Source organism: Arabidopsis lyrata (assembly GCF_000004255.2).
Source record: "Arabidopsis lyrata subsp. lyrata unplaced genomic scaffold ARALYscaffold_2, whole genome shotgun sequence".
Taxonomy (NCBI): Eukaryota; Viridiplantae; Streptophyta; class Magnoliopsida; order Brassicales; family Brassicaceae; genus Arabidopsis; species Arabidopsis lyrata.
The window spans coordinates 19,258,148-19,269,338 of record NW_003302554.1 but is presented as its reverse complement, the minus strand read 5'-3'; the positions used below and the strand labels follow the sequence as shown (position 1 = coordinate 19,269,338).

Sequence of the window (11,191 nt, the reverse complement as noted above, 5' to 3'; positions counted from 1 at the left end):
ACGTACGACTCGTATGGTATCATTTCCTTTGTATAAAAAGTGAATATCAAATGCGTTGTATTAATGGAGGAGCAAGTTGTCCTCACTGTCTTTATCTGGCACAATCTCCTATGCCACCATTCCCTCTTCACACGTACGTGTGCACACTCGATGTCACATTTGCATAACACGTTTGCTTTCAGCGTGAGATCATCATCATATAATCCATTTTGGTGGGTCAATTCTCTTTCTAGATAGTAATTTGTAAGGATGTGAATTAAAAGGGATCGTCACTACTTGTTTTTTTTTTTTTTTTTTTTTTTTTTCGTCACTACTTGTTGAGAAGAAAAAAAAATAGTCAGTTGCATCTTGGAATCAACTTAAGGGTTGTCTCAATTGATTTCGGTAGACCCTACTTTAAAAGTTAATTAGTTGCTTTCATTGGCCCTGAATAAGAAAAAACAAAAAAGAAAGAGGACTGGTTTTGGAGGTTTGCCAACACGAGTAATGGATTAATTAATGGTGAGAAGGGAAGTTTTTAACCCAAAATCCTAAGAGCATGATTATAGGTGGTCTCTTAGAAATTAATCTTAGCAATATTTAAGTAATTTATTTGTAAAAGTGATTGTTAAGAGATAGTATTTTTGAGTTAAGATTTTTGTGTGATTAATGGTAGGCTCTTAACATGTGGTTCTTAGAAAAATAAATATTAATATAAAAATAAAATTTATAATTATAGAAAATTTAATAATTGTTGCAAATTAAAAAAAATTAAAACATACATGAGATACAAAATTTGAAATTTGAAATGTTTTTGGTTACTAAAATTTTTAAGTGTTTTGAAGTGTTTTGGTTCATAATTATCGTGTTTTGGTTTAAAAAATTATGTGTTCTGGTTAAGTGTTTTGGTTATTATGTGTTTTGATTAAATTTATGTGTGTTTGGTTTTTGTGTTTTGATTTTGTGGAGAAAAGAAAGATATGGTTTTGAACTTGTCTTTTTGGTCTACACATAAACTAGTTTTTGGATTAAAAAGGGATTCAAATAGGGGATATAAATAGACAATGTGTGCATTAGTGTATTGCCTATACATCAACTATCTTTTTCACAACCACCATCAATCATTTCTAACCCAAAAGTCCATAACCCAAAAGCAAAACTGAGGTTTAGAAAACTGAGGTTGTGCTGGCTATCACTTGTAGTGATCTGGATATCAATCTGCTGTGTGGTTCTTGATCATAACCATTGATCTTACACATGAAGTATCTCACGTAAGAGCACGGTGTCATGGCTCGTAACCTCCATCTCAATACGTTCAACACTAAATGTTCCAACCTATTAATGTCACCATAACTAGAATGTTAACTTTGGATTTTAATGCTATACAATTAGAGACAACTGAGATATTAATAGAACCTGCAGATTTATTAACTCTTAAACGGCTCGTAACCTCTATTTTGGCTGCCAATGATAAACAAATTAGGAATCCCCTTGTTCACTTCTAACTAGTCAAACCCATCATCAACCCAAACATGAAAGTGCACTAGTTTAAAACCACAAGAATTCGTCAATGGAATATACAATAGAACTTCTAATCAACTAGAGAAACACCACATGAATTTCAAAATCTCCACTGCTCCTAATTCCGACCAGATTACGTCCCACCAAAACACTAAATCTAAAATCAAGACTTCCTACATCTAAAAGCTTCATTGCCTAATTGTTCCAGTGAAGCATCAATCACCACAAAATAGATTACTGTTTTAGTTCTTCCCTAGTAATAAGAGCAGTTTCACATAAAAAAAAAAAAAACCTAAAACCAAAACCAAACCTCTCTACATATAAATTCATCATTCCCCAATTGTTCAAATCAACCATGAATCTAGCATCTCATAAACCCTAAGATTAGATTATTTTGGGTTCTTCTCTTTGATTTCAAAAAGACAAAAGAATCGGAACAGAATTATTATTAATATACCTCATGATAATCAATGGTTCCAGCGGAATCAATGATGAAATTGGAATCGAGACCTCTCTTCTTCACGATATTCCGCTGGAGGTCATAAACATCGGAGACTCCTCCGATTGCTTCTGATTTGAGGCAAATCGCCTTCGGTTTCGTTTGGTAGAGAAACGCGTGAGAGAGAGAGAGGAGGAAGAGAGAAAAATATGGGGCAAAAAGAGAGAGGAGGAAGCCACGTATGCGTCTCTTAGCATGTTATTTGGCTCTTACCTAAGGAACGATACTTAAGTATTTAGTCAATTAATGATTTAATTTTATTAACAATTATTGCTAAGAATACTCTAAGAGACTTGCGATAATCATGCTCTAATCAGAGTATAGTAAAGTGAGAGAGGAGATCAGCAGCCAAAAGGAATGAAGGGAAGAAAGAGAGGAGGAATCTATAGGCAGTATATTTAAGTAATTAATTAAAGTAGATAGATAGAGCAAGCTGGAGAGGTTATGAGGCATTAATTAATAAATTGATTAAAGAGCATGTGGTGAACGTAAATGTTTATGATGGTTGCTTTCCTCTCTATACATTATGTATCTACCTTTCCTAACTAACAATTCTATCGGCCGTACGACGACTAATTAACAAAGAAAAAAAAAAAAGAAACCTATAAAGCTTTTGAATTGCAGATATATATAATCCGCTATAACTATACCATTATATATCTTATTGTTTGAAATTTAATTAAGCCATAAGACATAATAAGTTCCTTCCCTACGTCTTCCTACATTTACGTACGTATTATACGGCTTAAGCTCTCTAGCTATCGTTAACCATAATAGCTGTTGTGATGTATCTTGTAATAATATGTCATGGAGTTTGCATATATCTATGATAATATAAAGTAGAGAGAGAGAGAGAGAGAGAGAGAGAGAGAGAGAGAGAGAGAGAGAGAGAGAGAGAGAGAGAGAGAGAGAGAGAGAGAGAGAGAGAGAGAGAGAGAGGGAGAGAGAGAGAGAGAGAGGGAGATGTGTAGTGTATAGGTAAGTGAAAGTAATAAAGAGAGGGTGAAGGAAATGGAAAGGGGTTGGAGGCAAACCCATAAAGAGCATTCATTTCCTTTTAAGGTCGCTGAAATTAATGACTAACGATCGGTCAATGCCTCTCCCTGACCCTTTTCTTACAAACAAAGAACAACAAAAAAAAGAAAAACCGACGTCTCTTTCCGCTACATAACATTTGTTGGATTGATTTTCCCTGCTCACGTCATCTAAACTTGCTCTATCCATTTTTTTGTTTTTTCAACTTTCTAACTTACATTCAACGACTCTTCCTTCCTGCCTTTACCGTTGTAGTCTCATTGTTTATCTAAAACTGCTACGTACCCCTACTATACTATTACTAGCTAGTGTATTAGATTCGATTGGGATTAATCCAAGAATATATATATATATATATATATATATCATTAGTTTTTTTAATATAAGCCATTTAAGGTTTGCATGTAGCTGTGATATCCTGGAGTACATGTCACTCTCTCTAACCTATATATGCTGACGCAATTACTTGCTTTATACTAGAGCCAAGTTTATATATACATGATTAATATATACAAGATAGGTTTTCTTATTAAACCATAACTATAATAAAGATGTGATGTTAGCGTTTTGTTTAAGTTACCAATTGTTTGAAAGAAGAGATGACAATAATAAATCATAAGTAGTATATAGTAATAAATAAATACAAGTCATAATAAGAGTAATGAGAGGATAATTAAGGAGAGAAGAAGAAAGCAGAAAATGCGGTTGGAGAATTAGGTGCTTAAAAGTTAGTTGAGTCCATCCCAGTATCTAACGGTCAACTCTCTCTTTCTCTCTAGATAAAAATTAAGAAATCTGACACACATACACACAATTCAATTAAAGAAGAGACAGAGAAGTTTGTATTTTGTTTGTATACCCTTAAATCAATCATGCAATTGGAACCCCCCTTCCCTTCTTATTCTCATTCCTTCTCCCTGTCTACAGTAATCTATAGCAACGCCATTATGTACATAGTTTTGACGGATAAATATATTACTCTTGTTTAATGGCAACATTATATATATATATATTAACCACATGAATTTGTGCGAAAATAGTTTCAAAATTTATATCAAAGTTAGTAATTGAAATTGGATGGGTGCTTTTCCATAATTCAAATTTGAACTTTGCTCATATATATATATATATATATATATATATAAACAAATAAAAAAACAATCGAATATTTATAAGAAAAATCGATGGCTGCAATTGCTGTAGCTGGCCATGTTTTAAACTAGTCAATTGTCGGATTGAAGTATATAGCCAATCCGATATATAAAAACTGTAAAAGTACTAAATAATAGTATAATGGGTATTAATTATAAACTAATTGTAAAAAGAAGAAGCACCTAAAAGTCAAGAGCAGTAGAGAAATGGGAGAAATATATCTGAAAAACGACCGCTTATATAATTGGAATTGAAGAGGCTATATATTAATTGAAAGTACATTTTGGTATAAAAATAATTAAAGAAGAAAGAAAAAAGAGAGATATATAAGGAAGAAGGAGTGGGAGCTAGGAGAAGAGGGAAGAGATCAGAAGCAAACAAGCTAGGGACTGGATTTGTATGTCAATGGCCGTCGACATGTCATCGAAGCAACCCACCAAAGACTTTTTCTCCTCTCCAGCCCTCTCCCTCTCTCTCGTACGTATAGTACTCTCTTTTCTACATATATATATATATATATATACACTCTCACATAAACATATTTTATATGCTTTAATCTAATGGAGGCATCTATATCTACAGGCTGGTATATTCCGGAATGCATCCTCCGGCATCACCAACCCTGAGGAGGATTTCCTGGGCAGAAGGGTAGTTGACGATGAGGATCGCACGGTGGAGATGAGCAGCGAGAACTCAGGACCCACGAGATCCAGATCAGAGGAGGACTTGGAGGGTGAGGATCACGAGGATGAGGAGGAGGAAGAGGAGGACAAGGGCAATAAGAGGAAGAGGAAGAAGTATCATCGCCACACCACCGATCAGATCAGACACATGGAAGCGTACGTTCCATCTTCCTATTACCTAGCTAACCCATTTTAATTAATACATACAGCTTAAATAATTATTCTTCACAAATTAATTTAAACACTTAGTTAGTTTAATTTCTTCTCTAGGGGATTCCGATTCATTCATTAGGGCTTCAATCAAGAAACATTCATTAGTTGGTTTTTGCCGTGTTCATATTTCTATATATATGTTTATAATTAAACCCTTTCTTCCCAACTATATATACATATATATATATATATATATATATATATGTTTATTTCATGTACCAATTAGTGGAAGAAGGAGAGTGTGTCTTGCGTCGAAGAGCAATTCACGCATCTCCAATATTAATTCCACACGTATATATACTTAATGATGTATTCATACTAATATATTGCCGATGATATATATATGATCCAGCATTAATTTCAATGCGCTTACATATGGTTTGCTTGCGCTTACTCTTTATTCTCTTCTCCTGACATGACTTTACACGTTAATTATAGCACATATATATAGGCTTAAACAATAAAGTGTTTCTTTGTTTCATTCGATCATCATAATTACAGCTGATCAGTAATAGTATACATATGCCTAGCTAGGGTTCAGTTGCATGCATATGTAAAGATTTTCATCTTTTAGAAAACAACGAACGACAAATTAAATGTGATGGGTTACTGTCTCAATTTGAGGTTGCAGGCTATTCAAAGAGACACCACATCCGGACGAGAAGCAAAGACAGCAGCTGAGCAAGCAACTAGGGCTGGCTCCTCGCCAGGTCAAGTTCTGGTTCCAAAACCGCCGCACACAGATCAAGGTATGAAAATCTTTACGTGATACGGATTTCTCAAAGTGACTAGTAGTATACGTAGTTTCTAAATCAAACATGCATGAACAGGCTATTCAAGAACGGCACGAGAACTCCCTGCTCAAGGCGGAACTAGAGAAGCTGCGAGAGGAAAACAAAGCCATGAGAGAGTCTTTTTCCAAGGCTAATTCCTCCTGCCCCAACTGCGGAGGAGGCCCCGATGATCTCCACCTCGAAAACTCCAAATTGAAAGCCGAGCTCGATAAGCTTCGTGCAGCTCTCGGACGCACTCCATATCCCCTCCAAGCTTCATGCTCCGACGATCAAGAACACCGTCTCGGCTCTCTTGATTTCTACACGGGCGTCTTTGCCCTCGAGAAGTCCCGCATCGCCGAGATCGCCAACCGAGCCACCCTTGAACTCCAGAAGATGGCCACCTCCGGCGAACCTCTGTGGCTCCGCAGTGTTGAGACTGGCCGTGAGATTCTCAACTACGACGAGTACCTCAAGGAGTTTCCCCAAGCTCAAGCCTCTTCGTTTCCTGGAAGGAAAACCATCGAAGCATCTAGAGATGCGGGGATTGTATTTATGGACGCACATAAACTTGCCCAGAGTTTCATGGACGTGGTACTTTTCCATTTATTACTGTTACCACCTTACTATAACTAAATCATATGTGTATAAAAAGAAACTGATGTGTACGTGTAACGCGCAGGGGCAATGGAAAGAGATGTTTGCGTGCTTGATCTCAAAGGCTGCAACGGTCGATGTTATCCGGCAAGGTGAAGGGCCTTCACGGATCGACGGTGCCATTCAGTTGGTGAGTACTTATCAACTTTGTATGTAGATATAGTGATCATAATTAATTAATGACGACTGAGCTGATACATGGGGATGGATATGGTTAACTCTGGCAGATGTTTGGGGAGATGCAGCTGCTCACTCCAGTCGTCCCCACAAGAGAAGTGTACTTTGTGAGAAGCTGCCGGCAGCTGAGCCCTGAGAAATGGGCTATCGTCGACGTCTCCGTCTCTGTGGAGGACTGCAACACGGAGAAGGAAGCTTCTCTTCTGAAATGTCGAAAACTCCCCTCCGGTTGCATCATCGAGGACACCTCCAACGGCCACTCCAAGGTCACCTGGGTGGAGCACCTCGACGTGTCTGCCTCCACGGTTCAGCCTCTCTTCCGCTCCTTAGTCAACACTGGTTTGGCCTTTGGGGCTCGACACTGGGTCGCCACCCTTCAGCTCCATTGCGAACGCCTTGTCTTCTTCATGGCTACCAACGTCCCCACCAAAGACTCTCTCGGTCCGTCTACATATCCGGATCCTCCATTTACCCTCTCTATCTTTCTATATACTATTTAACCTCTTCTAAACCCAAATCTTCCACTATCGATAATCAGGAGTTACAACGCTGGCCGGGAGAAAGAGCGTGCTGAAGATGGCGCAGAGAATGACACAAAGTTTCTACCGCGCCATTGCTGCATCAAGCTACCATCAATGGACCAAAATCACCACCAAAACTGGACAAGACATGCGGGTTTCTTCCAGGAAGAACCTTCATGATCCTAGCGAGCCCACGGGAGTCATCGTCTGCGCTTCTTCTTCCCTGTGGTTACCAGTTTCTCCAACTCTTCTGTTCGATTTCTTTAGAGATGAAGCTCGTCGCCATGAGGTACCTTATCAAACCCACACACATTTAGGCAAACAATAAAAACGGTTTCCACTCATATATCTATCGAACTATATATATCATCAGTGGGATGGTTTGTCAAACGGAGCGCATGTTCAGTCTATTGCAAGCTTATCCAAGGGACAAGACAGAGGCAACTCAGTGGCTATCCAGGTACTACATTTATTTTGTCTTCTACTCCTCACAATTTGACTAGTGGCCTTCATAATCTGGATATCTATATATTTTCAGACAGTGAAATCGAGAGAAAAGAGCATATGGGTGCTGCAAGACAGCAACACTAACTCGTATGAGTCGGTGGTGGTATACGCTCCCGTAGATATAAACACGACACAGCTGGTGCTGGCGGGGCATGATCCAAGCAACATCCAAATCCTGCCCTCTGGATTCTCAATCATACCTGATGGAGTAGAGTCGCGGCCTCTGGTGATAACGTCTACACAAGACGACAGAAACAGCCAAGGAGGGTCTCTACTGACACTGGCACTCCAAACCCTCATCAACCCTTCTCCTGCAGCAAAACTGAATATGGAGTCTGTGGAATCCGTCACAAGCCTCGTCTCAGTCACGCTACACAACATAAAGAGAAGCCTACAAATCGAAGATTGCTGATGACAAGTCACAGCAGATATAATTTACCTATATAAGTATATGATGATAATGTATAGCAGTGCATTAAGTTTTGTACAAAAACGACCAGCTCTCTCTTCTGCAAGCCTATTATTATCCAACACTTTTTGGTCCATTCCATTCGCAAAATGAAGCATAACAAGAGGAGCAAGTTAACCAAAACAAAAGTCGGATCACTGAGACCACAAGTAACGAAGAGAAAGAAGAGATACAGTAGTTGGAATCGCAAAACAAACATAATTCAGATGAATCAACAGCAAAACAACATTGATGGCATAAGAGATGAAATCACAAAAGCATTCCATAAATTACACAGGTTCGGGGGGATACGCAACAAACAGACAGAAGCAGAGCATCGGAAACCGGAAGAAAAAAAAAGACAGCTTTACCAAAAGAAACAAAGAGCAATCAAGTCTCTACGCCGGCTGCTGAGACTCCAAGGGAATGCCAAGGAGGTCACCTGCTCCGGCTTCGGCTTTCCTAGCGGCCCTAGGGACGACAGGAAGCGCCACAAATGATTTAGTCTTACTGATGGGTCTGCTCTTTTCCAGCCTGACGACGTCGCCAACCTTGAACTGATTATCGGGGTCATGAGCTTGGTACTTCTTCTTCATCCTCACGCGCCTCTTGTACTTGGGGTGGGGAGCCAGTCTCGTCACCTCCACCGCCACAGTCTTGTCACTGGTTGCGCACACCACGCGCCCCTGCATCGTTTTCATCGCTCTGATGACCGGAGCTAAAGCGGGCATTCTATGGTTCGGGAAGGAATTGGGCTTAGAGAGAGATGAGAGTGGAGTGGAGCCATGGGCGAACGGAGACGAAAGCTTGAGAGCTTGCAGAGAGGAGGTGAGGGACGACGTCATCCTCCGATTTGGAATCGAATCGATGAAGATAAGAAGATAAAAGGAAAGGCAGGCTACAATATTATTATATATATGTATAAGAAGGGATGTTGTATACAGATGGTCAAAAAAAATACAGATGGTAAATGGGCCTAATCTTAAAGCCCACCTTTTTTTTGAATCCTAAAATAATAATAATAATTAAAAGGTAAATCTGTCTTCGATCTTTTGCCCCTAAACAATCAAATCAATCAATGCCGCGCCGTTGGACTCTTGACGCCGCCTAGGGTTTCGAGGTATGATGTCTTCTTGGTCGTGACGACGCTTAGCTTCTCCTTCACCAACGGATCATCCGATAGATCCTTCTTCGAGTCCAAGTCGGCGTTCCCGGCCTGATCGAAGTCCCATCCCATGAAATCCGACAGCGTCATGCTCCCAACCAGCGTCTCGTCCTCTGATTCCATCGGCGTGTTCCTCTTGTTCCCCGCTCGATCTGCCTCTAAAACGTCATCGATTCTCGACAGTACCGTGTACGCCAAGCTCTCCAGTATTCTCGAGTAGCTCTCCAGCACCGCTTGACCCACGTCCTTGTTGAACTGGATTTTGCTGATGTCGAGTGCCGACTGAGATATCCCAGGGTATCTTTGCTTCAGAATGAGCAAAATGGTCTCAGCTCGCTCTTCGAAAACCTCTCGCTTCTCCAGACTTACTCCGGAGGCCCATGGTGCCGATGATTTGCTGTCTTTATAAACCATTTTGCGTTTCCATATAATGATTGATGCCTCGATCCTGTTTTTGAGGTCGACGATCTTGTGCTCCGACGACATGTCCATGCTGCTCAGGAACTGGTCCGGGTCAAAGAAGTCCACCGTTATATTCTTGTACATCTGATCCCCGAGACTCGCCCTCCCGTTCTGTATTTGTTTTTTACAAGTGAGTATTCTTCATCAACTCTTCTAATCAATAACATCGATTGTTACCTTGGGGAGAGAGTCGATGTAGCTCTCTGGTATCTCCATCTCGAACAAAACCTGTGCGTTTATGGCCATGGCTGCCTTTAGAACCTGGTTTACACAATCTTTCTGGTATTGCAAGAACCTTCTTGAAGCTTCTGATAGACCATCTGGGGGAACTTTGACGGTCGGAATCCACCATTTGTCGTCGTTTCTCTTACCGTCTGAGTCTGGGGAGTCTTTTGAGACATAGCTGAACTCGCTTTGGTCCTTGAAATTTTCTAGACAATCCTAGGTAGAAAAGGGCGATAAGATGATGATTTTGAATGTCCTAATTGGAATTATTAAACTAGGGGTGACATTTGTTCACATTGGTCAACGAGAGAGAGGTCTTACGATGAGCATGGCGTCCAATTTCTTCAATGCGGGGATATTCATGTGGAGGTCAGTACGTTGGCGTGTGGTCATTATCTGTTAGATCAATACCAACAAAGAAATCATTGTATGTTACCAAATATGAAATGCAGCAGCAGATAGACCAACCTCCATATTGGTCCCATCTTTATTTTTTTGCTGAGATGGAGCAAACTCAACAACGTACTCGGTCACGGAGAGAAGCCAATCGATCTCTTTTCTCCATCTTGCTCTCCTCTCTGCAGGCATTGGCTCCAAGCGACGTTGCTCTCCGAATACGGAAGCTACCAATCAGATAAACATCAGATGGTTGGTTAATAATAATTGTAATAACAGAAGAGGGTCCTAAAGATACCTGCAAGGTTTGTGATTGCGTTTGAAAGGGCGAGAGCAGATGATACTCCTTTGCCTCCACCGGAATTGTCCTCTCCCAGCAACAGCTTGGAGAAGCGCTCTTTCATCTGCTCCATGTCTGCCAAAAGCTGCTTTTCTCTAGCCTGTGCGGCGGCAAGGGCGGCGAGTGCTGCTTCATCCGCAGCTGATCTTGAAAGTGGGGGACCCTGACTAGGATGAATTATGGTCAACGGTTCAGCGTCATGAGATCCGGTGGCAGCCTCATCTAAACCGGTCTCGACGCTGAGACTCTTGTTGTGTCTCGTTGTACTATTGTTGTCGTTGTTCCTCCATTTGAAATTGAAGAGCCTGCTCCTATAGCTTTCCTGTTCTTGTTCCGAAGCACGAACCATTCCTGGTTTCTTGATGGCAAGAGAGAATTAGAGAGGAGAGAGAGAGATAGAGAGGATCAAAAGGGCCTCTCTTGAGAATCAAAAGGGAG

At 40.3% G+C, this 11,191-nt stretch overlaps 3 protein-coding genes across 3 annotated transcripts; 1 reads left to right on the top strand and 2 right to left on the bottom strand.

The window, feature by feature from the left end:
* Positions 1-4,271: 4,271 nt before the first annotated feature.
* On the top strand, positions 4,272-8,204 carry LOC110231111 (homeobox-leucine zipper protein GLABRA 2). The gene is made up of 9 exons (XM_021035981.1): positions 4,272-4,663; positions 4,769-5,025; positions 5,714-5,831; positions 5,913-6,449; positions 6,538-6,642; positions 6,740-7,130; positions 7,228-7,499; positions 7,584-7,670; positions 7,749-8,204. Exons 1-9 carry the CDS (start codon positions 4,586-4,588, stop codon positions 8,127-8,129), a joined length of 2,226 nt encoding a protein of 741 aa, XP_020891640.1. The 5' UTR covers positions 4,272-4,585; the 3' UTR covers positions 8,130-8,204.
* A 139-nt stretch (positions 8,205-8,343) lies between these two features.
* Positions 8,344-9,066, bottom strand: LOC9323921 (30S ribosomal protein S17, chloroplastic). Its single transcript, XM_021035985.1, has one exon. It carries the CDS (start codon positions 9,008-9,010, stop codon positions 8,564-8,566), a length of 447 nt encoding a protein of 148 aa, XP_020891644.1. The 5' UTR covers positions 9,011-9,066; the 3' UTR covers positions 8,344-8,563.
* Positions 9,061-11,179, bottom strand: LOC9325386 (rop guanine nucleotide exchange factor 12). Its single transcript, XM_021035982.1, has 5 exons — positions 10,712-11,179; positions 10,486-10,640; positions 10,339-10,413; positions 9,970-10,233; positions 9,061-9,903 (listed from the first exon to the last, which is right to left on the bottom strand). The coding sequence occupies exons 1-5, from the start codon at positions 11,100-11,102 to the stop codon at positions 9,241-9,243; spliced, it is 1,548 nt and encodes a 515-aa protein (XP_020891641.1). The 5' UTR covers positions 11,103-11,179; the 3' UTR covers positions 9,061-9,240.
* Between the last annotated feature and the right edge of the window lie 12 nt (positions 11,180-11,191).

Bases quoted from the DNA above. Each gene is read 5' to 3' on its own strand.
- LOC9323921 (XM_021035985.1), bottom strand. From the start codon at position 9,010: ATGACGTCGTCCCTCACCTCCTCTCTGCAAGCTCTCAAGCTTTCGTCT.
- LOC9325386 (XM_021035982.1), bottom strand. From the start codon at position 11,102: ATGGTTCGTGCTTCGGAACAAGAACAGGAAAGCTATAGGAGCAGGCTC. The intron at 10,234-10,338 runs GTAAGACCTCTC...TTTTCTACCTAG, and splicing joins AATTGGACGCCATGCTCATC to GATTGTCTAGAAAATTTCAA. The intron at 9,904-9,969 runs GTAACAATCGAT...AAACAAATACAG, and splicing joins ACATCGACTCTCTCCCCAAG to AACGGGAGGGCGAGTCTCGG.
- LOC110231111 (XM_021035981.1), top strand. From the start codon at position 4,586: ATGTCAATGGCCGTCGACATGTCATCGAAGCAACCCACCAAAGACTTT. The intron at 6,450-6,537 runs GTACTTTTCCAT...TGTAACGCGCAG, and splicing joins CCCAGAGTTTCATGGACGTG to GGGCAATGGAAAGAGATGTT. The intron at 7,131-7,227 runs GTCCGTCTACAT...ATCGATAATCAG, and splicing joins CCCCACCAAAGACTCTCTCG to GAGTTACAACGCTGGCCGGG.